General features: G+C 35.7%; 3 protein-coding genes across 3 annotated transcripts; 1 reads left to right on the top strand and 2 right to left on the bottom strand.

The window, feature by feature from the left end:
* The first annotated feature begins 425 nt into the window (after window positions 1-425).
* LOC145220155 (uncharacterized) lies at window positions 426-3,275 on the top strand. Its single transcript, XM_080087437.1, has 4 exons — window positions 426-1,065; window positions 1,575-1,709; window positions 2,030-2,200; window positions 2,440-3,275. Exons 1-4 carry the CDS (start codon window positions 433-435, stop codon window positions 2,863-2,865), a joined length of 1,365 nt encoding a protein of 454 aa, XP_079943563.1. The 5' UTR covers window positions 426-432; the 3' UTR covers window positions 2,866-3,275.
* A 1,185-nt stretch (window positions 3,276-4,460) lies between these two features.
* LOC145219849 (sialin-like) lies at window positions 4,461-8,379 on the bottom strand. The gene is made up of 10 exons (XM_080087157.1): window positions 8,338-8,379; window positions 7,691-7,807; window positions 7,362-7,457; window positions 6,098-6,294; window positions 5,835-5,985; window positions 5,475-5,591; window positions 5,276-5,399; window positions 5,020-5,162; window positions 4,765-4,891; window positions 4,461-4,590 (listed from the first exon to the last, which is right to left on the bottom strand). The coding sequence occupies exons 1-10, from the start codon at window positions 8,377-8,379 to the stop codon at window positions 4,553-4,555; spliced, it is 1,152 nt and encodes a 383-aa protein (XP_079943283.1). The 3' UTR covers window positions 4,461-4,552.
* A 7,850-nt stretch (window positions 8,380-16,229) lies between these two features.
* LOC145219848 (sialin-like) lies at window positions 16,230-20,885 on the bottom strand. The gene is made up of 11 exons (XM_080087156.1): window positions 20,757-20,885; window positions 20,333-20,428; window positions 19,438-19,671; window positions 19,188-19,362; window positions 17,527-17,648; window positions 17,308-17,466; window positions 17,110-17,226; window positions 16,911-17,034; window positions 16,664-16,797; window positions 16,400-16,526; window positions 16,230-16,314 (listed from the first exon to the last, which is right to left on the bottom strand). The coding sequence occupies exons 1-11, from the start codon at window positions 20,883-20,885 to the stop codon at window positions 16,277-16,279; spliced, it is 1,455 nt and encodes a 484-aa protein (XP_079943282.1). The 3' UTR covers window positions 16,230-16,276.
* Between the last annotated feature and the right edge of the window lie 6,390 nt (window positions 20,886-27,275).

The raw sequence follows: 27,275 nt of genomic DNA, 5'->3' as shown, positions 1-27,275 counted from the left end.
TTCAGTGCAAATTTCTAGTCTAAGACAAATCGTGAGATACAGAAACAGATGTAAAATGCTTGTTTTTAACACAGTAAGGTTATGCGATAAGAAAAAAGTTTAGGTTGTTGGCTAAGTGTATTAATTAATGTTAATAATTATGTTTGGTTGGTCAAAATATTCACCAACAAACTTGCAATTAGTTGCAGTGATTGGTTCAGCGCTAATCGGAGATTAAATACGAAATATTACAACCCAAAAAATTTAACAGTAACATCGTAAATCAAGTTGCCTAAATTTCTAATTATTAATGCGAAGCCTTTACAATTGGCACGCAAGTTTAGCTGGGCACAGGCGGTTTAACTTCCGGGTGTGCGCGGGTCACTAGGACTATAGTTATAAGGAAATAGCGGACTGTTCTAAATTTGCATGCATTGTTTTACAGTAGAAGCCATGGCTACTAATGCGACAGTCACACCACAAGACCAAACTTCTGCGATGATGACCGACCCCACAATGCAACCAACAACGGCAAGTTCCGCCACTACAGGCGCCACGGAGACCACCACGCCTGTAGATACAACTGTTCCTGTTACTGACACAACAGCGACTTCAACTGCAACAACTACACCGGCAGACACCACTACCCAATCCACTGCACCTCCAGTGACTGTTACCCAGCCCTCTACTGTGACAGATACGACTTCTCAGGCCACAGTAGCTGAAACTACCACACAAGTCCCAGCGACTCCTGCACCCTCTACAACGGCCAGCATACCGACAACATCGCCCCCTAGCACACAAACTTCGGCGGCTACGACCACACCAGCTACAAAAACGACATCGCCAGTAACAGCGACTCAACCAATTACAGGCGATACAACGTCGACTTTGGTTACTACAGCAACGACAGGAAAATCTTTACCCAATACCACAACAAACGCTACCGGCATACCACCCCCTGTCACACCTCTTACTATACTTGGCTTGCAACCGTGGCTCTTCGGGGTCATAGTCGGGGCTGTTATTCTACTGCTGATCATTTTGATAGTGTTTATGATTTGTATGATGAAACGGAGGCGAAGGGTAAGTGACATTTTTATACTTAAGCCAAGGGTAAACAAGTGCATGTATGCGTTGCAAGCGTCATTCACCAACAATAACTTCCCTGGGTGTTTGCCATTTTATCAAGTCACGCAGATAAAACCAGTTTCAAAAATAGTTTTTGGAGTTGAAATTAGTCTTTCTTTATTCTATACAGTTGAATTTCACAGGGACGCAAATACACAGATAGGAGATGCGCTTTAAGCAGAAAAATCGTGCGTGTAGTAAGACCCATTGTTGTCAACCTGTGTAATGTAGCAACAAAGTGATGCATTATCTATAAATCTATATCAGCGGTTTTTCCCGGGGGTCAGATTTGACACTCTTTGGGGGTATTTAAAGGTGACATGACGTTATTAACCTTACGGGATTCGCGTTTTTTCTTCGAAACCTACCCAAGAGTAAACGACAAAAGGGCATGACCTCTAAATTAGTATATACGTATAGCTGATTTGTGACATTATGAAATCCGTGGCCTTGTGCATTTGCAGACCCTACAACTTAATAGCTCGCGAAATCCGCACTGGATATCAGACGGCGGTGTGCAGTTAAACATTATAGCTAAGGAAGAGGCATCGGAATCAATTGAAGACAAGACCACTGCGTATGATGTTGGAGCTACCACGGTATAACTATACCTTGATCTGTGACAAAGCAACACATGGTCAAACTTTATGCCACGTCTGTGTTAAAACGATGCCTAGATTCTATACAAATACCATGTGAAGGTCCTTATTGGGTTTTGGAATCGATGTTTAACATATATACATGTGATTTTAATGGTAACGTCAATTTAACATTTAAATATCAGCATTTTTTGCCAAAGTTAACAACTAAAGCCAAAACAACATGCGGCTAACGGTTGTGTAAAGTTAAAGAGGTTTTACTGAAGGAGGTACAACACACCAATATAACGCATAGTATATAACGCACACCTCCACTACAGATTAACGTGTTCGATGCGGACAACCAAGCTTACAGCGGAAGTCCCACGATTGCAAGGCTGACTCAAAAACAAAGGGAGGCTGTCGGATCAGACCGTGATGACGCAAGCAGCCAAGCAAGCACAGAACTGAGCAGCAAGGCTTCACCAAAGCCGACTAGGACCCTTACCAAGGTAAACAAGAGGTTATTTAAGACAAAAGGTCACGAATTTTGTACCTGCAATGAACCTGCGTGACAAACTATTGCGGAATTTTGTACGTGCATAACAGGCTGTTGTAAAATTTTGTACGTACATTACTTGCTATTGTAGACATATGTTTGAAAAATGTGCCACAAAGGGCTGGGTTCGTAAAACCGTCTGTTGCGTTCTATTAAGACTAACAACTGGCAGTACGTAATTTTGTCATGTAGGTGAGCGTACCAGTCATTGGCGGAGCACCGTCCGTTGCCGAAAAAATTGACGTCACTAAAGCAGTGTCCGATGGCGACGCGGATTCAGTGTTAAGTAACAAAACCGACATCGCACCAGGCACTATCGAACACTCTTTTGACTCCTTCAAAGCACCATCCTCGACTACATCTCCCACCACTAGCCCCATTCACCAACAACGCAACACTGCTAACAGCCCTCCAGCGCCACCTAGCGATATAGGAAATGCCCCTCTACCGCCCCCGCCGCCACCCCCTCCAAGTGATAGTCCAAAGGTAAACAGAGATATCACAGGAGCTGTGGTAGCAGATAATGAAGACAAATCAAGGCAAGCATCATTTTTGCACACCACTTCCCCACCTGCGCAAAGCACTGTTCCACCACCGCCACCACCTCCTCCAATGTAAGCATTAAACAGTATTGGATGTTTTCTGCACTTACAAGTAAGATGGTGGCATTGAACCCGCTGCCTAGAATGATTTTCCTGCCCTTACACTGTCCACTGTAACAGTATGTGTTTTTTTTATCAAGTTTTACGCCACCATAAACTAAAACAATTCTCTGTAAATGCATAAAAAGTGATTACATTCATAATAATTCATAACATTTCCAAAAAAATATTCAAAAGTATTTTGTCATTTAGTTTGTACCAAGTTACTGCATCAATTCATGCCACAGAAATCAATAAAAAATACAATTACCTAAAACATAAAGAAAACAATTTGTGTTATTGTTTTGTGACACACAAGAACATTTTTCAGTTCTGTACATACACATCACATATCTTTTTCTTTCAATAAAATATTTATTGGTTACTTCTAATAAACAAAGTTTTGTTAAGTGTTGTGATTAATGTAGTTCAGCTTTTAAGCACAGTCACTTTAAAAGTAAACAGTAGCTAAAGCAATGTATGCTGTCAGAGTTTTGTTATTTAAGATGGCAAATCACAAGTGCATTAAATCTTTCATGTTTTTTTATGTATGAACGGCTTCGGCTTACTCTGTATTTTTTGAAGTATATTGTCATAACATAACACATATTTTTTAGAAACACATGGCTTAAACATCAGACATGTTCCCATATGTATAAATTTAAGGCAGTGGCTCATAATACATGGGGTTAGGAAAATGAAAATGGATGCAAAACTATACCTTGATCTCAATGCACAACTTTCATTGATTACACTAAACCTGGTTCAAAAGTCACAAAGCTTCTCAAAATGATAGTTCAAAATATAAAACTTATTGAGTTTAAGTAAGTTCATACATTTCAACTGTTTTTGCTTGACAAATAGAAACATAAATACATTTGAATTTGACGAGTAAGAACAAGGTATGCAAAAGGAGAACATATCCTAGAAAATGGCGTACGATAGCCCTTAGTTTAGGCACCAAAACAATGTAATCTAAGCGTTGCCCGTGGCCGTGGTTACGAACTACAATAATACAGAATCGGTGTTTAGTTTCTGCAGGAACTGCTTGCAGGCAAGTTTCTTCCCAGAATTTACTCATGCGTAAAACCATAATGACTTCTTTTACGTAAGTAGTAAAGGAACGCGAATAGAATTTATCTTTCTTTTTTTTCTATTAAACAATTTGTTTAACAATTTAGTTCATAAAAACATATTTTCAGTTGAATAGATCCTGTTTATACTACAGTATTATACGTTTACGTATAACAGCGGCTATTAAAGTTTCAATAAAAGTGTTTTTTATTATGATATCTATGTAATGATTTCACTGGAAGCTGGAACAAAAGAAACGCGGGTAAGTACGAAAATGTTGATTTGTTTCGATTTGCAATTAATGTTTTTTAACTTGTTTTTTTTTTCAACTTGTGGTAACTTTCGAACTTATAGCTCAAATATGATCTTGCAGTAGTGATTATTTTGTTGTGACTTCTTAGTAATTACTGATGCAAAATAATGCATTAAAGAAATTCTGCAAAAACTGCAAAATGAAACACTTTTGAAAGATTTTGAATATTATTACCAATACACCAACGGTAAAATTAGAAGACTTTTAACACTGCACTTAATTTATAACAATTGGCAGTAATTAATCTGGAAGCTTTGCTTTATTATGAGAAAAATCTTCAAGGCTCTGTTGTTTTCATCAGCTGTCCATTTTTCTCTGCAGAATGTCAGAATATACAAAACTATGTTTTAATCTTCAAACATTTGTTGTTTCATTGTCAATTAACAGCACTGTTTTTTAGCTTTAACCGTGCTTTAAATTGATTATCTGTTTGGATAATTCTTAAAAAATATATAATCTTTATAAATGTAAATGTCAATACCAATTTACCATCAATGGTTTCTTTTTCCTTAGCCCAACTTCTCAAAGTAGCAGATGCAAAGATTCCAAATAAAATTCCACCCAATACTGATATGCTTGCAGCCAACCAGAACACTTTGCGCCAACTGGCTAGAGACTAATCACAAGTTGCAATGTAAGTGTGGAACTAAAGCAAACATTTTTTTCCAATTGCATTTGAAATTAAAATACAGACTTGTTTTTATGTTGAGACAGATAACGAACAGTCTACAAAACCATGAATCATATGCTTACATTGTCGACCAGTAGGAGGCCAGCAACTTGCGGAGCAGCAAAACCAATTCCAGAGTTAAACATGTTTGAGATTGAAAATATGACACCGCTAAATATTGGGGCCACATCCAAGTAAGATGTGCAATGTCCAGAAGCTCAAAATAAAAGATTATTGCATACAGACATAATGATTTGAGATAAACTTTTTATATTGTGCATGAAAACATTTTGTGTTGTTGTAAAAATTGACTTAAATTTAGATTATTACTTGCCATTCCCAAGATTCCCAATGCTGAAGCAAGCAGTATAACAATTGGCAATGTGTTGCATCCCAGGTATGCTACTGCTATTAAAGCAACACCTGCTAATATTAGAGTCAATGATGAAGAAATCTGTAAAAAACAAAAGGTTAGCTTTACTACATTTCTAAAGCTAGTTAACTGTTTTGGTTTCAACAACTTTCAAACCTTTCGCACAGTCAGTGTTGAGAAGACCTTGGATCCTATGAGAAAGTCAGCTGTAATTCCCCATAGCACATTCATGACCACCCGCAGCACAAATGGAAGTGATGAAAGAAATCCTGCCTAAAAGGTAACAAGTGAATGATTGGTTTCGAAACTTATGAGATCAATACATTTTGACTTCAAACTTACCGCCTTTGTATTGAATCCTTGTACTCTTGCTAGATACATAGGTGCCAGAGATGTTAAAGTAAGAGTTGCCCAGTTGTCACTTAAATGGGCAGCAAATATACCCATAATAGCTGGTGAGGAACAAAAACAAATAGCTGGTGAGGAACAAACATAAAACTAGCACTTAGCTTGTACCTTTTTGGTTCCAATGCTCTCTTGAAGGTATTTTCTCTCTTGAGGTGAAATTCTTGGGTGTTCTGCAGGACTGTTGTGGATTATGCTTAACCAAGCAATAGACCAAATAATTCCCAATGAACCTAGTATGTTAGTTGGCTCTGCAAAATTGCTTATTAGACAAAAACCAAAAACAGCAAACTGCATTTAAAAAGTGTTTCAACAATGAAAATTACATTTTAGTACTTTGTGGATAGTTACTAATAACAATGCTAAGCTAATACCATGGTTTAGGCCAATATATACCTGTGATGTAGAACACTGCTTCCCAACTGGCAGCAGTAACAATAAGTCCAACTATTGGAAATATGAGACAGTTTCCCACAGAGTACCCAGCAAATGTTATGGACAATAGTCTACTTCTTTCTAATGGAGGAGCCCATAGTCCCCATGCCGTAAGCACTGTAGGAAATGTTACACCCTAAAAAATAAAAATGTCACCCAAAAATAGCTTCTGCCATAGGCGTGAAAAACCAGGTAATACTAACATGTATTGTTCCAATAGCAGTTCTTATTGCAACAAGCAGGTAAACGCTCTGGTGTGTCAAAACAGGTATCAGCAATGTTAGGGTTGATGAAAGTAAACCTGATAGGCCTAGTACAATTCTGATGCCAAAATGCTTGGCAAGCAATGCTCCTGGTATGTTCATAAACATGTACCCATAGTAATAACAGCCAATCACAAGGGTTTGTTGTGAGATTGTCCACTAAAATTCGCCCACCTAAGAAGAAGGTTAAACAATATAATATGAATCACTTGTTTTGTGCTCTTTTCACATTAATACAGACAAATCTGGTTAATCACTTCTTCAATTTGAGTTGTTTTATGCAAATAACTAGAGTTTTTTTCAACAAACATATACCTTAGATTTAAAAACCCTTTGTAACTACATAGAATATGCAATTAACCAGATGTGTCCATACAAAAGCACCTGACAGAAACTTGAAATGTAGCTAAACCATAATGACAAGTCTAAACCATAGTATATCAGGCCCATTGAAGACATTATACCCAGTCATGTCCAAGGTTTTTTATGTACACAGCTGTGATATTTTTACCAACAGATGGGAACCAAGGGTTTTGGCAGAACATGTTGTTTTGTCATCCAAGATGAATGCCAAGATATTAAATTGTTGTTTTTATGTTAAATTTATTACATACCCTTCTTAACTTAACCAAACCAAATTAGCCAGTAGTTCGCAATGTTTTATGTATATTACTGAGTTGCCACTATATGTGAGTCTCCTTCCTTTTTTGGTTTAACCTAACAACACTAAACCATGGTTATCTATTGAAATGCATTATTGACAGCTGTGCAAGAATGGGGACCTATGAGTTTTTACCCACAGAAACAAACCAAGGTTTTAAAAAAAAACGGTGACTATTATGGGACCCAATACAAAATATGTGTGGAAACATTAACATTTCAAAATATGTGCAATGGCCAAATGTGTTAAAGCGGCCCTTCTAGTTTTGTTTATATTTACCTGTGAATTTTCTGTTTCTGTCTCATTGGACATGATGCATTCACTTTCATATGAATAGTTGGTAGCTGATGTGGTTACATTTGATGAAGTGTCAACCTGCAAAAAATTCTTGTGTCTTTATCCTTTTGAGGCATGTGAAAAAACACAAGCTAATCAGCTAATTTTTTAAAACTGAGCTAAAGTGTCTATATGGAACCATATCAATTGGTAGGACTCGATTTTAACCAGTATTTTTGGTGTACTGATTAGGCTGTAAAACACATTGCTACAAAATTCAACCCAATTTAGTTAAAAAAAAGTTTTATAGCTATACTTGATCTTCTTATTACCATAGCAAGTATTGCAACATTGATTCCATTTCGCAGGGAAAAGACATTCATAATACCCAATGTCATCATCACACACAGCATATGTGTTGCTTTAAAATAAAATCCTTCCACTTTTTCCTGAAAATTGAAAGAGCCTGTTATATCAGTTTGTTTATTTTAGTTTTTTTTTGTATGTTGGGGCCAGCATAATTTTGCTATCAAACTGCAAGTGACTAAATAGTTGACTTCCGTACATATTGCCATTCAATGCTATGTTCTATGTTTTTCAAACGCACTTTTTAACATATTTAAAAAATTTATGCAGAAATTTTTTAGCACTTAACTAATTTGCCAAGTTGTTTTGTGTGAATAACCAGATTATGCTATTGCCCAGGTAATTTTCTCAACAAATGACTATGGTTGGAATTTATTATCCCTATGCATTTGGATTTGGGAATAACTGGATTTTTCAGTATATATATGCAGATAACTTGTAATGAGAAAGCTTTTGCCACTATTCAACCTTAGGTACATTTCAATTGGCAGGTCATTTGGGGTTAGGGTCACCATATAATATATTATAGTCACTCAAGTTGTGAACATATTTAACCACTTACACACACCAAGAAAAACAGAACCACAATAAAATTTAACATCTCAATATTCACCTCTGTTGGTGGCTGCTTCATTTCGATTTTGGGCTTGCCCATCTTGAGATAAAAATATGCAATGAATAATTTTAGACTGCAAATGTACAAATAGTACATGAACCAAAAGACAATCATTCAGTGGAATGGTATGGCCCAGTCCATCTATTTTTTTGTTTTTTATTGAATATATATTAGTTTATTCTGTTTGTTTAATAGTTTATGTGCAATTGTTGGTAAGACTACTATTTGTGGTCAAAAGGTTGTTGGTTCTAATTGTATCTTTCACTGAGCCTTCAATCCAGTAGAATCTTATAAACTGAACTATATTATAATCACCAATTGACTTAAATTGAAAACATCAAACAAAACGGATCCAATTAACTTCCAACTAAGCAGGGTTCTCTATGGTAGATTTGCTGCAAGCATAACGCATATAGGCCTTGCCTGTCCACCATGGATAATAAAGAAACAAACAAACATTTTTATTTGCTAAATGCACTTCTTTTTCTATGGTTCCGTTGCAATAATGTGCCTTTTTATTATGCTTTGGCTGATCAGCTATTTCTTTTTCCATTTTTACCCCTAAAATATTAACTAAATTTTTGTTTTTGATGACAGGGTTTTTAAGTACTCATGCTCATATCATGCAAACTGGACCATGGAATGACTTCCTTGGCATTGCAAAGTGGACATGGTGAGTATGAGCTTGATAATTTTTAATCCATCAGTTAATATTTTAACCCCATTTTATCAAGTTAAATACATAGTCTGACCACTGCCTTAAGAATTTGATTGTCTGTGTAATTAATTATGGCATCATCTTGCTGAAACGGTTGTGCTATTTTGTAATTGACAATATAACTCTCATTAGCCTCGCAAACAACTGCATTTATTGTTCTTTTATCATTTTTTACCACTCTTAACATTAGCAGTTAAAGGTACCCAAGGTGGTATGTAGGGATGTTCAAAGTAGAATAATTGGGTATTTTAGAATAATTGATGCGAATCTAGAATATCAAATCCAATTCTTATATTTTTTTTCACTGAGCAATCATTAATCTTGACAACAACTAAAGTACACCAGTTTCATACATTATAAAACATATTTTTCCTTTATAATGTAAAAAAAACCAAAACAAACAAAAACACTGAGAAAACTTTGCACAACTGCATTGAAACTAAATGACCCAAAAGCCACTAAACCAGAAATAACTTTTACAATTGTATTTAGTGATTATACTTTTACAATTGTATTTTAGTGATTATAATACTGAAGGCAATAATAATTATTATTGCCTTCAGTAGAAGTAACTATGTTGTAAGCATGCTGTGGTAATTTGATTTGTTGATGGGAGAGGACTGACATAGACTCCCTAGTGTACTAATATATAACGTTTGTTAACCTAAAACAACTGCAAAAACAGGCACCCTAGCAAAGTTAAAACATTGGGTGATTTTGAATTCCAATTAAACTACCAGCGATTTTGCAACACAAAATGTGAACTTTGCAGTGTGTACTAACTACATTCTTATGTTTGTATGTGCTTAAAAAATGATGCAAACGTCATATGTTATGGGATTCCATCACTGTTTTTGCGATATTAACAGACAAACCGATGCTTCCAATTGCTGCCTAACGCCATGACCTTTAAATTTTTGTTGTGTCGGAAAAAAAGTTGGAAACAATTAGATGCTGGTAAGACGTTGCAAAAAGTCGCCGGTATGTCATTTAATGGCATAAGCATAAGCACGTGATCAGATGCGTAATCGTTAATTATGCCTCCAACGCACAACCGTCGTTATGGCGTTGTTATAGCGACTCGTGACTTGGCGTTATAACTTGTATAGCGCTCACTGATTTGACGGCGACGATGCACTTGACGTCTTTGCAACCGGTACAATGACCGGGCGTCGACGTAAAAGCGTAACACATGTGTTTACATTTTTGCCAACGACGAGAGCACACATTTATATCGGTTCCAATTACCCGATATAAACGGCAAAAATGGATTCGAATCTAACTGGATTCGAATCCATAGGATTCGTTATTCTACTTTGATCATCCCTAGTGGTATGGTTAAATCTGTCACAAGCAAGAAAAAAAACTAAAAACAATACCAAATTTTGTTGCAATGTTACCCATTTCGACTGTCACTTCCTGCAGGGTGAACTTCTTTTGACAGTTTGCATTGAGAATGATCTGCATGGGTATACCACACACACCTAACACCCTGCATACAGACCAACTCTTTAGGTACATAGTGTTCAATGGCTAAAATTGCCTTGATAGGATTCGGTCAATACTTTATCAGTGTGGTTTTGAACTTAACTTCTAGCTGTATATTTATTATGGGTCACATATTGATTTTACTCAAATTTGTTTGTTTGTTTTTTCTTTTCTTTTTTCTCCCCAAAGTTTGTCCGACTCGTTTTTCCATCAAATGTTTGATGGATTTTGATGAAACTTACACAGATGGTAGATATAGTTATGTAGATGTGCATCCCACTTTGTTTGTGTTGATAACCCCAGGATTTACCCCACTAGCCCCCTTTTACCCCAAAGTTTGTCCGACTCGTTTTGCCATCAAATGTTTAATGGATTTAAATCAAACTTACACAGATGATAGATATTTATGTGGATGTGCATCCCACTTTGTTTGTGTTGATAACCCCACTATTACCCCGCTAGCCCCCTAAAATGTTTTTTTTTTTCACCCAAAGTTTGTCCGACTCGTTTTTCCATCAAATGTTTGATGAATTTGGATGAAATTTACACAGATGGTCGATATAGTTATGTAGATGTGCATCTCACTTTGTTTGTGTTGATAACCCCAGTACTTACCCTGTTAATCCCTTAAAATGAGTGAGTTTTTAAAAAGTGTCGGAATGGGCTGAAATTTGGATAGCTTGAAGAAGAGGCCATTTAGAGGTGTTGATTGTTGTGTTCAACCCTGTAGGCCCAACATTTACCCCACTAGCCCCCAAAGTGTAAAACGTATTTGTATGTTACTGGACACCACAAACGAAAGATTTCTGTGGCCCAATAGTGTTACAAGGGCAACCAGTCGTATGTTACTTGTGTTTGTTGGTTGCTTGGTGGATGTTTTTGTGCAATGGCAGTTAGGGGGTTGTTAACAGCCCTATGACGTCAGAAGTGTTAGCAGCTGTTGCTCAAATCTCCTCTAGTGGTCAAAATTTTAAACATTGGCAGATTGGGCTCAAATTTTGCAGTACTATTGATTCAATGATTGTGGTTGCATATTATTATGGGTCCCCTTCTAGAAGGGGACACATATTGTTTTTGTCCGTATTTTTCTTTTCTTCTTTTTTCTGTCTAACGCTGGTTTGTGAGACGCGTTTGGTCAAGAAAGAGTGCTTTAAATTTATTCAAATTTACAGAGATGTTAGTTAATTATCCAAATTTGATCCTGCTGAAGTTTGACCCCGATTGACCCAGCGGTATACATATAACCCACAATAGACTCGAATGAAGCAAATTTAATAGATTTGTACAGTCATATAAAGAATTTTTTTAATGTGCTACGTGGCCTGGAAATGTAATACAGTTTTAGTACGTACAACTTAGAAATCAGCACTTATTACTATTGGACAATGAAGTCAGAGTGATCTATACACTATGAATATTACTTCCAACTATTCCTGAGGGTTTAACTGTTCACAATGAACAAATTCATACATTTGGTATGTCTAAACTCGTCGCAAACAACTGCTGGACTCAAATTAATTCAGATTTTTTCGGAAGAATAGACTAAAAGTCTAAAAATACTTTAAAATTAACAAGTATCCGGCCTTAAGTTTGTATATCACTTTACAATGACCACCATATCTGGTTTGTGAGACGTGTTTGGTCAAGAAAGAGTGCTTTAAATTTATTCAAATTTACAGAGATGTTAGTTAATAATCCAAATTTGATCCTCCTGAAGTTTGACCCCGATTGACCCAGCGGTTCACCCACAGGCCCCCAAAACGTAATTTTTTTAAAACGGCTGTACTGACTAAAGTACAGCGTCTTGGAGTTTCTTGCTTTGTTGTTTGGTGCAATGTAAGGTTTTTCAAAGAATTTTGTATCTTTTTTTCGGATTCATCCATTTTCACCCTTTAAACCACGAAATAATTGGTTTTAGTAACGCTGGCTTGTGAGACGCGTTTGGTCAAGAAGGAGTGCTTTAAATTTATTCAAGTTTACAAAGATGTTAGTTAATATTTCAAATTTGATCCTCCTGAAGTTTGACCCCGATTGGCCCAGCGGTTTACCCACAGGCCCCTAAAACGTAAAATTTTTAAAACTGTTGTATTGACTAAAGTACAGCGTCTTGGAGTTCCATGCTTTGTTGTTTGGTGCAATGTAAGGTTTTTTAAAGAATTTTGTATGTTTTTTTTGGATTCACCCATTTTTCACCCGTTAAACCCCGAAATAATCAGTATTAGATTTTAGGCAGAAATACAAGCCCTATAGTGCAGAAATATTTTTTAAAAAATAGCAATTGTTTAAGCAGGGTATTCGTTTAATATTTAAAATTTTGCCAGTTACCTTTACAACCCATAATATGTGTACGCTATCAGTCAGATATAAGTCCGAAGGGAGGAATTCACTGGTTTATGATTAAGGCGGCAGAGCGGGAGTGCTCAGCTTGACGTCCGGACAGACGTTTTACGAGACAGTCGTTTGGGTGATTAGAAATCAGCTGTTTTTTTGTGCAGCAATGCTGTGTCGTTTTATTGAGTTATCACGCACAATTTCAGTTTTGGAGTTAAGTTTTTTCACCTAAGACGTAATTTAAACTCGATAAAAGTACTTCGGTTTCGTTTATGTCAGGCAAAACGTCGTTGATCAACATAAATATGAAAAAATAAACTTAACTTTTTCAAACGCCGCGATAAATGGTCTTTAAATTCTCGTTGTCAGCTTGGCCGTCGCATAACCACGGGTCACTAAAGGTCAACTTGTAGGCATTACAACACAGTTAAGAATTTTTTGTCATAACGTATCTTCTTTATTTTTTGACAAATCAATTTAAGAATCAGTACGTAAGTGATGTATAAATGAGGCTGAACAGTATTGTTAAACACTAAGGACTGCATGCTTTTAAAAACTGTGTCAAAAGGTCATTAAACGGTCGTTTTTGCGAAACAAAGTTAAGTGAAAAACAAGTTGTTTTGTATACCTTTGTAGCAAACGACTTTTTTAATATAGTGTCTAATTAACAGTTAAGGCTTTCTAGGAAAATATGTGTTTAAAAAATGAACTTGAACGACAATATCAAGGTCAAAGCAAAAGATTAAATTGAAAGTATGTTCCCTGTTCTTTTTTCACCGATTTTTTGTAATTATATGACAATAATAATGCACAAAGAATACGGACAAAAGCTTTTAAAGTTAAGTTAATGCTTTGTGAAAAATTTGTCCTTAAGAATCTAAAAATAACCGCAACATAGGTTTACCGTAAATCTGCATAAACATGCGTGTGGGGACCCATTCGTTTTTGCTTGCAAAAACAATCATACATGTAGATACAATTGTGTATAGTATCGTAAATTGGTAAATATCGTATAGAATATATAAAATGGAAGTATATCAGAAAGCCACTTTTCTAGTTATTATTTAAGCCCAGTGCCGATCACTGTGTTTTACCTTACAACACCCGACTTTCTCATGGTTATCTCTTGAATTGCAATATTTTCAACTTTACGTGTGTGGGGACCCATGAGTTTTTGCCTGCAGAAACGACTAAAGTTATAAAAGACGATGGCTAATATGGGACCCAATACAAAATAAGCATAGGAAATATATTTATGTTTTAAAATAGGTTATAGTGTACATGCAAGGGCAATATGTGCTAAGCCGCCCTTCTAGTTTATATTGCAAATGTACAAACAAAACATGGACTAAAACACAATCATTCAGTGTACTGTTATGGACCAGTCGATCTGTTTTTTTTAGATAAAAGTTTATTCTGTTTGTTTAATAGCTCATGTACAATTGTTGGTAAGATTGCAATTGCTGGTTAAAAGGTTCTGGTTTCTAATCTCTGCCTCGGTCACTTGTGTTTCCCTGAGCAACGAAACTTAAGGATTGCTTCAACCCAGTGGAGTCTAATGGACTGAACTATATTTAATCACCTATTGACTTACATTGAAAACATCAAACAAAACGGATCCAATTGACTTCCAACTAAGCAGGTTTCTCTATGGCAGATTCGCTGCAAGCATAACGCATATAGGCCTTGCCTGTCCACCATGGATAATAAAGAAACAAACAAACATTTTTCTTTGCTAAATGCACTTTTTTCTGTGCTTCCGTTGCAATAATGTGCCTTTTTATTATGCTTTGGCTGATCAGCTTTAACTTTTTCAAATTTTACCCCTAAAATATTAACTAAACCTTTGTTTGACAAATTTGTCGTTAAACTGGTGTAATGCTAAACAAAATACTAGTTGTTGTTTCAAGAACTTGTATTTTTGCTGACGTTTGAGCACATAAGCGCAAATGTACAAGGGCAGCAGGATACAACGAAAAATAGTTACATTCTTGTTCTTGAAAAAACAACTCGTATTTTGTTTCAGTTGTGGAGTGACCGTGTTTGTTAAAGAACTATTGGCTTTTTCTAATTTTAATCCCTTTTATTGCTTTCTGTAGACACTGAAGATGCTTTTTTAGCGAAATATATTTGTTTTTTAAAAGATTGTCAACTGATTTCAGCCTGGAAATAAAGATTTTCCAAACTTGTGATACGTATTTTGTTTAGCATTACATCAGTTATACAACAAATTTGTCAAATATGCTACCTGGTAGATGAAACGCTTGTTCAGTGTTTTCTAAGCTTTTGTTTTTGATGACAGGGTTTTATAAGTACTCATGCTCATGCCATGCAAGCTGGACCATGGAATGACTTCCTTGGCATTGCAAAGTGGACATGGTGAGTATGAGCTTAATAATTTTTAATCCATTAGTTAATATTTGAACCCCATATGCGACACATGGCCTCATTTTATCAAGTTAAATACATAGCACTACCTAAAGATTTTGATTGTCTGTGTAATTAATTATGGCATTATCTTGCTGAAACAAGTTATGCTATTTTATAACTGACAATATACTCAACTCTCATTAGCCTCACAAACAACTGCATGTATTGCTCTTTTATCAATTTTTTTACAACTCTTAACATTAGCAGGTTAAGGTACCCCAGGTGGTTTGGTTAAATCAGTCACCAGCAGGAAAAAAGACTAAAACAATACCAACTTTTGTTGCAATGTTATTTTGACTGCCACTTGGTCAAAACTACCGCTACAGCATGAACTATTTTTTCATTTTGCCTTGAGAATGATATGCATGTGTAAACCTCTCTCACCTAACACCCTGCACAGACGGACTCTTTAGGTACATAGTGGTAAATGGCTAAAATTACCCTGATGGGGTTCAGTCAATACTTTGTCAGTGTGGTTTTTTGACCTCAACTTCTAGCTGTATATTTATTTACATGATATTATACATAAGTTTTATCAGTGATACGAATGCATTCGTACCTGTGCAACAAAAAACAAACAAACAGGCAATATGTTTCTGGGTCAAATTCTTTATGTATTGTACCAGATATAACTGTGTTACTACTACCTTTATGGTGTTAACACTGGAAAATGGTGTACATGGAAAAGTAGTTTTTTTTATGTTGTTAAGGTTATAATGTCAGGCCATAGATGTGAACTTAGATGCTGTTTTATGTGCACAAAATTGTCTGGCCTGGAAAATATATTTCACAGTGTTATATTTTAGATTTATTTTGTTGTGACATCTTAGTACTTACTGATACAAATTAATGCAATAAGAGATTTTGCAAAAACTGCAATATATAACATTTAAAACTTTTAAATATCATTTCAACTTTTCAATTGGCAGTAAATTAATCTAGAAGCATTGTTTATTTTGTAAAACATCTTCAAGGGTCTGTTGTTTTCATCAGCTGTCCATTTTTGTCTGTAGAATGTCAGAATACAAAACTATGTTTTAATCTCCAAACATTTGTTACATTGTCAAAATGTAAATGTCAATACCAATTTACCATCAATGGTTTCTTTTTCCTTAGCCCAACTTCTCAAAGTAGCAGACGCAAAGATTCCAAATAAAATTCCACCCAATACTGATATGCTTGCAGCTAACCAGAACACTTTGCGCCAACTGGCCAGAGACTAATCACAAGTTGCAATGTAAGTGTGGAACTAAAGCAAACATTTTTTTTCCAATTGCATTTGAAATTAAAATACAGACTCGTTTTTATGTTGAGACAGATAACGAACAATCTACAAACCATGAATCATATGCTTACATTGTCGACCAGTAGGAGGCCAGCAACTTGCGGAGCAGCAAAACCAATTCCAGAGTTAAACATGTTTGAGATTGAAAATATGACACCGCTAAATATTGGGGCCACATCCAAGTAAGATGTGCAATGTCCAGAAGCTCAAAACAAAAGATTATTGCATACAGACATAATGATTTGAGATAAACTTTTTCTATTGTGCATGAAAACATTTTGTGTTGTTGTAAAAATTGACTTAAATTTAGATTATTACTTGCCATTCCCAAGATTCCCACTGCTGAAGCAAGCAGAATAACAATTGGCAATGTGTTGCATCCCAGGTATGCTACTGCTATTAAAGCAACTCCTGCTAATATTAGAGTCAATGATGAAGAAATCTGTAAAAAACAAAAGGTTAGCTTTACTACATTTCTAAAACTAGTTAACTGTTTTGGTTTCAACAACTTTCAAACCTTTCGCACAGTCAGTGTTGAGAAGACCTTGGATCCTATGAGAAAATCAGCTGTAATTCCCCATAGCACATTCATGACCACCCGCAGCACAAATGGAAGTGATGAAAGAAATCCTGCCTAAAAAGGTAACAAGTGAATGATTGGTTTTGAATCTTATGAGATCAATACATTTTGACTTGGGGTCACAATCAAACTTACCGCCTTTGTATTGAATCCTTGTACTCTTGCTCGGTACATAGGAACCAGAGATATTAAAGTAAGTGTTGCCCAGTTGTCACTTAAATGGGCAGCAAATATACCCATAATAGCTGGCGAGGAACAAATTCTTTTCCAAGGTATCGGACGTTTGGCACTACTCTACAATGAACAAAAAGCTTCACATACCACAAAAACATAAAACTAGCACTTAGCTTGTACCTTTTTGGTTCCAATGCTCTCTTGAAGGTACTTTCTTTCTTGAGGTGAAATTCTTGGGTGCTCTGCAGGACTATTGTAGATTATGCTTAACCAAGCAATAGACCAAATAATTCCCAATGAACCTAAGTATGTTAGTTGGCTTTGAAAAATTGCTTATTAGACAAAAACTAAAAACAGCAAACTGCATTAAAAAAACAGTTATCACACGTAAATCATGATTTCAAAGCAACTAAATTCATCTAGCTTTATTATGGGTCCCCTTCCCTGAAGGGGACACATATTGTTTTTGTCCGTATTTTTTTTTTCTTTTTTTCTTTTTTTCTTTTTTCTGTCTAACGCTGGTTTGTAACGCTCGTTAGGTCAAGAAAGAGTGCTTCCAATTTATTCAAATTTGGACATATGTTAGATATTAATCCAAACTTGGTCCACCTCAAGTTTGACCCCAAATTACCCAGCGGTTCACCCACAGGCCCCCGAAACGTAAAATTTTCAACGCTGGTCTGTAACGCTCGTTTAGTGAAGAAAGCGTGCTTTAAATTTATTGAAATTTTGACATATGTTAGATATTAATTCAAACTTGGTCCACCAGAAGTTTGACCCCAAATTACCCAGCGGTTCACCCACAGGCCCCCGAAACGTAAAATTTTTAACGCTGGTTTGTAATGCTCGTTTAGTAAAGAAAGAGTGCTTCAAATTTATTCAAATTTGGACATATGTTAGATATTAATCTGAACTTGGTCCACCTGAAGTTTGACCCCGAATGACCCAGCGGTTCACCCACAGGCCCCCGAAACGTAAATGTGTCTAACGCTCGTTTGGTCAAGAAAGACACTGTAGGCAGAAGTCCCAAGAGTTGAGGTGGATTCGTAAACGTAAATTGTGTTTAAAACCCGACCTTGGACGACAATATCTGGGTCAAAGCAAGAGATTAAATTGAAAGTATTTGTTTCGTTCTTTTTTAATGTTTTTGTAATTATACGACAATAATAGTGCAAAAAAATACAACAAAATTTTTCATTGTTGGGTTAACGCTTTCTAAAAATTTGTTCTTAAGAATTTAAAAATCACCGCAACATTTGTTTACCGTAAATCCGCACAAACACGCGTGTGGGGACCCATTAGTTTTTGTTGACAAAAACAATCATATGTGTAGATCAAATGATGTGTATAGTAAATTGGTAAATATCGTATAAAATATATAAAATGGAAGTATATCAGAAAGCCACCATTCTAGTTGTGTGTGACTTTTTGATCTTTTTTATATACTTTATTTCAACAAAGTGTTTCAACAATACAAATGACATTTCAGTACTTTGTGTTTAGTTACCAATTACAAAGATAATACCTTGGTTTAGGCCAGGGGTGGGCAACCTGTGGGCTGTGGGCCTAATGCAGCCCTTGATTGATGTTATGCGGCCCGCAGAGATGCTTGTATTTCAAATGTACTGGAAACCAGTCCAACTATTATATATTTTTGAGCAGGTTAATGTGGACGATGCAATTTTTTGTGACCTGGCAATATGTGGCTAGAATTAAATGTGAATTTTACTTGTAGTTAAGCATATTTGGTATGCAACAAAGAAAAATCACCTTGTGTTGGCAATTGTATTTGGCCCCACAGTATCAAAGGTTGTACACCCCTGGTTTAGGCCAATATATACCTGTAATGTAGAACACTGCTTCCCAACTGGCTGCAGTAACAATAAGTCCCACCATTGGGAATATGAGACAGTTTCCCATGGAATACCCAGCAAGTGTTATGGACAAGAGTCTACTTCTTTCCAGTGGAGGAGCCCATAGTCCCCATGCCGTAATCGCAGTAGGAAATGTTACTCCCTAAAAAATAAAAACATGTCACCAAAAAGTTAGCTTCTGCCGGGTAATACTACTAAAAAGCCAGGTAATACTAACATGTATCGTTCCAATAGCGATTCTAATTGCAACAAGCAGGTAAACGCTCTGGTGTGTCAAAACAGGTACCAGTAATGTAAGGGTTGATGAAAGTAAGCCTGATAGGCCTAGTACAATTCGGATGCCAAAGCGCTTGGCAAGCAATGCTCCTGGTATGTTCATGAACATGTACCCGTAGTAATAACAGCCAATCACAAGGGTTTGCTGAGATATTGTCCATTGAAATTTGCCCACCTAAGTAGGAGGTTAAATAATATGATAAGAATAACTTGCTTTGTGCTTGTTTTAAAATAATACAGACAAATTTCATTAATTTGAGTGTTGAATTTGCGGAGTTGTTTTGTGCAATTACACAACTAGATTTTTATCAAACATCGGCTTCAGATTAACTATCCCAGTGGTTCTCAACCTTTTATGCACTGTGGACCACTAAAAGTAACTTTCAGGCCTTGTGGCCTCCTATAGGTAATCCAGTAAGACCTGTGCCCCCCTACCAAAAAATGTATGTAGCAAACTCAACTAAATTGTTAAGTCCATGATCTATCTGGATGATTTTTTTGCTAAAAATAAACCTCAATATGGACAAATAGAGTAGGAAATAGTTGATTAAATTAGAAAATTAAATCATTTGCAACACACTTAATGCTGAACATTATTAAAGAAAATGGCTTACTGACTTTTGGTGGTATGCATTGCAATTAAATAGGATATGTAATTGTGTCTAATCAACAACTTGGGAACACCTTACTAAAACTGCAAAAGTAGCTAAACCGAAATGAATAAATATGGGAACTTTGAATATTATTCATGTCCAAATTAAAGTATGTCAGGCCTGTTGTAAAGGCATTAAACTGAGTCATGTCGTGTCAAAGGTTTTTCATATACTCAGCTTTACCTTTGAATTTTCTGTTTCTGTCTCATTGAATATAGTGCATTCACTTTCATATGAATAGTTAGTAGCTGATGTGGTTCCATTTGATGAAGTGTCAACCTGGAAAAAATCTTTATTGAAACGTTTTGTATTTCAGTTATATTTAAGGCTTGTCAATAAACACAAGATCAGTTGATTATACATATGACAGCAAGAGTGTCTGCTTGAAGCCATATCATATGGTAAAGCTCCAACCATTTTAGCCAGTATTTTTCTGGCCTTAAAGGTATCAAGTGCATAATTGTACTTAGAGCCATTCCATATGGTAAGACTCCAACCATTTTAACCAGTATTTTGGTGTACTGATTAGGCTGCACATAGCTACAAAATTCAACCGAATTTATATCAAAAGAAAAGGGTTTCATAGCTGTATTGGTCGTTTTATTACCATGGCTAGTATTGCAACATTGATTCCATTTCGCAAGGAATAAACATTCATAATCCCCAATGTCATCATCACACACAGCATATATCTGGCTTTAAAGTAAAATCCTTCCACTTTTTCCTGAGAATGCATCATTTTAAAAAGCACTTTATACCAGTTTGTTTAGGAAATTAACTATTATCAGGCCACCCCATATTGGTCTAACATGACATGATTTCATTCTATTAAATATTTTTGGTACATTATTTACAATGGTCACTTTCTTATATGTTGACTTATGTTGGCAAATGCATTCTTTTGATTTATTCTGGGTCCCCTTCCCCGAAGGGGACACATATTGTTTTTGTCCGTATTTTTTTTTCTTTTTTCTGTCTAACGCTGGTTTGTAACGCTCGTTTTGTCAAGAAAGAGTGCTTTAAATGTATTGAAATTTGGACATATGTTAGATATTAATCCAAACTTGGTCCACCTGAAGTTTGACCCCAAATTACCCAGCGGTTCACCCACAGGCCCCCGAAACGTAAAATTTTTAACGCTGGTTTGTAACGCTGGTTTGGTAAAGAAGGAGTGCTTTAAATTTATTGAAATTCGGACATATGTTAGATATTAATCCAAACTTGGTCCACCTGAAGTTTGACCCCAAATTACCCAGCGGTTCACCCACAGGTCCCCGAAACGTAAAATTTTTAACGCTGGTTTGTAACGCTGGTTTGGTAAAGAAAGAGTGCTTTAAATTTATTGAAATTTGGACATATTTTAGATATTAATCCAAACTTGGTCCACCTGAAGTTGACCCCAAATTACCTAGCGGTTCAGCCACAGGCCCCCGAAACGTAAATTTTTAACGCTGGTTTTTATCGCTCATGTGGTAAAGAAAGAGTGCTTCTAATTTATTTAAATTTGGACACATGTTAGTTATTAATCTGAACTTGATCCTCCAGAAGTTTGACCCCGATTGACCCAGCGGTTCACCCACAGGCCCCTGAAACGTAAATGTGTCTAACGCTCGTTTGGTCAAGAAAGACACTGTAGGCAGAAGTCCCAAGAGAGTAACTCACTGGTTTACGATAGCAGGAGGGCTCAGCTTGACGTCGGACAGACGTTTCACGAGACGTCGTTTCGGTGATTAGAAATCAGCTGTTTTGCACAGCAATGCTATTTCGTTTTATTAAGTTATCACTCACATTTTCAGTTTTGGCAAAGGTTTCATATCTATGACGTGATTTAAACCTAATAAGCGTGCTTCGGTTTCGTATATGTCAAGCAAAACTTTGTTAATAAAAATAAAGATGAAAAAATAAACTTGACATTTTTGCAAGATAAATGTTTTTTCAAAAGCTCGTGGTCAGGTTGGCCGCCGCATGACCACGGGTTACTTATAGTCAACTAGTAGGTATCACTAACACAGTTCAGAACTTTCTTTCGTCATAACGTAGCGTTTTTTGCAATCGATTTAGGAATCAATACTCAAGGCATGTATAAATTAGGTTAAACGGTGTTGTTGAACACCAAGGACTGCGTGCTATTGAAAACGGTGTCAAAAGGTCAAACAGTCGTTTGGCGTGTGCACCCTGAGAGGTTACTACAGGTCAATGGTTTTGCGAAACAAAGTTAAATGAAAAACAATTTTGTTATGTATACACTTGTAGCAAATTGCTTTTTAATTTAAAGTGTCTGTAACACAACTGTTACAGCTTTCTAGAAAAAAAATGTGTTTGAAACCTGACCTTGGACCACAATATCTGGGTCAAAGCAAGAGAATCAATTGAAATTATTTTTTTGTTCTTTTTTAAAGTTTTTGTAATTATATGACAATAATAGTGCAAAAAGAATACGAACAAAATGTTTTTTATTGTTGGGTTAATGCATTCTAAAAATGTGTCCTTAAAAATCTAAAAATCACCGCAACATTTGTTTACCGTAAATCCGTACAAACACTCGTGTGGGGACCCATTCGTTTTTGTTTACAAAAACAATCATATGTGTAGATCAAATGATGTGTAGTAAATTGGTAAATATCGTATAGAATATATAAAATGGTAGTATATCAAAAAGCCACCATTCTAGTTCCAATGTACAATTGAATATATTCGCAATGTCACTGTTTATGTAATAAATTACTGACAAAGTTTGGTAAAGCATTTAATGCGTTTGCTAAACTTTTTTGAGCAATTAACCAAAGTATACAATTACCTGAACAAATAGCTATTGGAGGGATTAACAACCCCTATGCAGTTAAATGGATGATGCAATTAACTGCATTTGCCACTTTTCTACCATTGGTACATTTCAATTTGTAGGTCATTTTGGGTTGGCCTGATCATATATATGTTTTTTAGTCACTCAAGTTGTGAACATATTTAACCACTTACACACACCAAGAAAAACAGAACCACAAGTAAATTTAACATCTCAATGTTCACCTCTGTTGGTGGCTGCTTCATCTCAATTTTCGACTTGCCCATTTTGACATAAAAATAGGCAACAGATAATTTAGACTGCAAATGTGCAAATAAAACATGAATTTAAGCACAGATATTCGGTGGACTGTTATGGCCCAATCCTTCTTTATTTTGTATTCAATAAAGGTTTATTCTGCTTGTTTAATAGCTCATGTACAATTGCTGGCAAGATAAATGCTTGTGGGCAAAAGGTTGTGGGTTCTGACCACTTGTGTTTCTCTAAACAAGCATTGCTCAAACCCAGTGGAATAAAAAAATGATACAATTGACTAAGCAGGCAGCTTAATGACAGACTCACTGTAAGCATAATGCATATAAGCCTTGTCTGTCCACCATGGATAAAAATGAAACAAACAAACTTTTTTATTTGCTAAGTGCACTTATTTTTCTGTGCTTCCATTGCATTAATGTGACATTTTATTATGCTCTGGCTGATCAGCTAAGATTTAACTCACTTTTCACCCCTTAAAATTGAACTAATTTTTTGTTCTTGATGACAGGTTTTTATAAGAACTTGCGCACATGCACACACAACTGGACCATTGCATGACTTCCTTGGCATTGCAAAGTGGACATGGTGAGTATGAGCTTGATAATTTTTAATCTATTAGTTAATATTTGAACCCCGGATGTGACAAATGGCCCCCTTTTATCAAGTTTTTGTTTGAATACATGGTGTGACCACCCTGAAAATATGAGTTTGGTTGTCTGTGTAATTAATTATGGCATCTTCTTGCTGAGAACACTTGTGCTATTTTGTATCTTACAATATTATTGCATGACATTTTTGTTTCTTTTAACACCTTTATGCTGACTCCAAACTACAGTTGCTGGGTGAACTATAATATTGTATTTTGCTTTGAGAATGATATGCATGTGTACAGCCTCTCTCACCTAACGCCCTGCATACTGATTGACTCTTTAGGTACATAGTGTTAAATGGCTAAAATTGTCCTGATGGGATTCAGTCAATATCATTCTGGTTTTGACCTCAACTTCTAGCTGTATATTTATTTACATGATATTTTACATAAGTTTTATCAGTGATACAAATGCAATCGCGCCTGTGCAACGTAAAACAAACAAATAGGGGATATGTTTCTAGGTCAAATTCTGTACTTATTGTGCCAAGTAAAAGTGTGTAATCTTTATTATGGGTCCCCTTCCCTGAAGGGGACACATATTGTTTTTGTCTATATTTTTTTTTTCTTTTTTTCTTTCTAACGCAGATTTGTTCCCACGTTTTGGTCAAGAAAGAATGGTTCAAACTTTTTCAAATTTACACACATTACAGATATTGGTCTAAAGATGGTCCATGTGAATTTTGACCCCGTTTGATCCCTCGGTTCACCCACAGCCCCCCAAAACGTGAAATTTTTAGCGCGGATTTGTTCCCACGTTTTGGTCAAGAAAGAATGGTTCAAACTTTTTCAAATTTACACACATAATAGGTATTGGTCTAAAGATGGTCCATGTGAATTTTGACCCCGTTTGATCCCTCGGTTCACCCACAGCACCCCAAAACGTGAAATTTTTAGCGCGGCTATTGTTCCCACGTTTTGGTCAAGAAAGAATGGTTCAAACTTTTTCAATTTTACACACATTACAGATATTGGTCTAAAGATGGTCCATGTGAATTTTGACCCCGTATGACCCAGAGATTCACCCACAGGCCCCCGAAACGTAAATGTGTCTAACGCTCGTTTGGTCAAGAAAGACACTGTAGGCAGAAGTACCAAGAGAGTAACTCACTGGTTTACGATAGCGGGAGGGCTCAGCTTGACGTCGGACAGACGTTTTACGAGACATCGTTTCAGTGATTAGAAATCAGCTGTTTTGTACAGCAATGCTATGTCGTTTTAATAAGTTATCACTCACATTTTTAGTTTTGGCGAAGGTTTTACACCTATGACGTGATTTAAGCCTAATAACCGTGCTTCAGTTTTGTATATGTCAAGAAAAACTTTGTTAATAAAAGTTAAGATGAAAAAATAAACTTGACTTTTTTGCCAAATAAATGTTTTTTTAAATGCTCGCTGTCAGGTTGGCCGCCGCATGATCACGGGTTACTTAAGGTCAACTCGTCGGTATTACAAACACAGCTCAGAACTTTCTTCATAACGTAGCGTTTTTTTAACAATCAATTTAGGAATCAATACTCAAGGCATGTATAAATTAGGCTTAACAGTATTGTTGAACACGAATGACGGCGTGCTATTGAAAACGGTGTCAAAAGGTCAAACAGTCGTTTGGCGTGTGCACCCTGAGAGGTTACTACAGGTCAATGGTACTCATTTTGCGAAACAAAGTTATATGAAAAACAATTTGTTATGTATACACTTGTAGCAAATTGCTTTTTAATTTAAAGTGTCTGTAACACAACTGTTACAGCTTTCTAAAAAAAAATTGCCCGACCTTGGAGGACTATATCTGGGTTAAAGCAAGAGATTAGATTCAAGTCTTTGTTACGTTTTTTTAATGTTTTTGTAATTACATGACAATAATAGTGCAAAAAGAATACGAACAATTTTTTTTATTGTTGGGTTAATGCTTTCTAAAAATTTGTCCTTACGAATGTAAAAATCACCGCAACATTTGTTTACCGTAAATCCGCACAAACATGCGTGTGGGGACCCATTCGTTTTTGTTTACAAAAACAATCATATGTGTAGATCAAATGATGTGTATAGTAAATTGGTAAATATCGTATAGAATATATAAAATGGAAGTATATCAGAAAGCCACTCTTCTAGTTGTTTTTGAAACTTTAAAAAGGTTTACTTGGAAAATAGTTTGTTTTTTATGTTGTTGTGTTGCTAAGGTTATAATGTCTGGCCATAGATGTGAATTAGAGTCTGTTTTATGTGCACAAAATTGTCTGACCTGGAAAATATCTTGCACAATTTTATTTTTTGGAATTGTCTTGAGTAAAGTCATAGAAAATTATGTCTTTGCTCAAATGTAATAAATAAGTACTCATGGAGATTGCTGTCATCATTTTTTATGCGTATGAAAAAAAATGTCACCTTAAAAAAACACCTTTTTTATCAATTTAAATTTTAAACAATAACAATTTATTACACTGGCCAACACAATTTTTGGTGTCTTTAATGTTAAAACTGATATTGACTAATTTTGGGGTGCTGATTTCAAAAATCATTACGGTTTTCTTCAATCAGATCAACTTTTTAAGTTATTTACAAAATCAAAATTTATGACCATATTGATTCAATGACTTTAAAATCATGCTTTTATGTGTTTGTTAAAGTTTTGTTACATTATACACATCATTTTTTTACAGTGCAGTCAGTTTTATAGCATGAATATGCATTCTATGCTTATGGTCTGTCTAAAAATGGTTGGTGCAGGCTAGCGGTAACTTTAAACTATATATACGTGTTTTATGGAGTGATTTTCAGGCTAGTAAAGCAAGGTGGTAAAACTAAAATTAATAGTGGCTAGGTCATCTATAAGGTGTTGCATGAATTACCAAGATGTTTTGGTGTACACCCATACAACACAACAAAAAAGAAAAAAAAGGTCTGTATCAAATGTGCATATCTTGCACACTTCGATGTGGCCTTAGGAGTTTAGGACAAGCAATGGGCTCCACTTACCTAATGTTGGCTGGAATATTGCAGTAATGGGCAAAAACAGTAGAAAGGGACTGAAATTATTAGAAAGAGTACATAACTAAGTTATTAAGTGGTCTGAAACATTCGGTACAAAAATGAGTATAAAGCTACACTTCCCTTAAAACGTAGGTGATATAAATGATCAGAATTAAGCTGAAAGGTTCCAACAGGATATCAGTAAAACGAAATGTGTCAGGGAAGAGGGAATAATGTGGTCCTGGCTAACTGCTGTTGGTCAATTAAACGGGACGATATTGCTGCCACTCAGTTTCGAAAGTTACCAAAGTACATGTGTAGGGGTATACCTGATAACTTACAAATTTGAAACATTTTTTTGTGTTGAATTTTGTTAGTAAGGAGTGTCCACCTGTTACATTTAAAATTAAATTCGAAATTTTGTTCTTGCAATAACGTTAATTCCAAAT

This window comes from Phallusia mammillata, chromosome 3 (genome assembly GCF_965637545.1).
Source record: "Phallusia mammillata chromosome 3, kaPhaMamm4.hap1.1, whole genome shotgun sequence".
Classification (NCBI taxonomy): Eukaryota; Metazoa; Chordata; class Ascidiacea; order Phlebobranchia; family Ascidiidae; genus Phallusia; species Phallusia mammillata.
Note: the sequence above shows the minus strand (reverse complement) of the source record. Positions and strands in the feature narration are given on the sequence as shown.

Coding starts and splice junctions, on each gene's coding strand:
- LOC145220155 (XM_080087437.1), top strand. CDS start 433: ATGGCTACTAATGCGACAGTCACACCACAAGACCAAACTTCTGCGATG. Junction 1,066..1,574: donor TGATGAAACGGAGGCGAAGG/GTAAGTGACATT, acceptor GTGCATTTGCAG/ACCCTACAACTTAATAGCTC. Junction 1,710..2,029: donor ATGATGTTGGAGCTACCACG/GTATAACTATAC, acceptor CCTCCACTACAG/ATTAACGTGTTCGATGCGGA.
- LOC145219849 (XM_080087157.1), bottom strand. CDS start 8,379: ATGGGCAAGCCCAAAATCGAAATGAAGCAGCCACCAACAGAG. Junction 7,808..8,337: donor TGAAGCAGCCACCAACAGAG/GTGAATATTGAG, acceptor TTCAATTTTCAG/GAAAAAGTGGAAGGATTTTA. Junction 5,592..5,834: donor AGAGCATTGGAACCAAAAAG/GTACAAGCTAAG, acceptor GTTACCTTTTAG/GCAGGATTTCTTTCATCACT.
- LOC145219848 (XM_080087156.1), bottom strand. CDS start 20,885: ATGCATTCTCAGGAAAAAGTGGAAGGATTTTACTTTAAAGCCAGATAT. Junction 19,363..19,437: donor TCGCTATTGGAACGATACAT/GTTAGTATTACC, acceptor TTTATTTTTTAG/GGAGTAACATTTCCTACTGC. Junction 16,527..16,663: donor GCCTCCTACTGGTCGACAAT/GTAAGCATATGA, acceptor ACTTGTGATTAG/TCTCTGGCCAGTTGGCGCAA.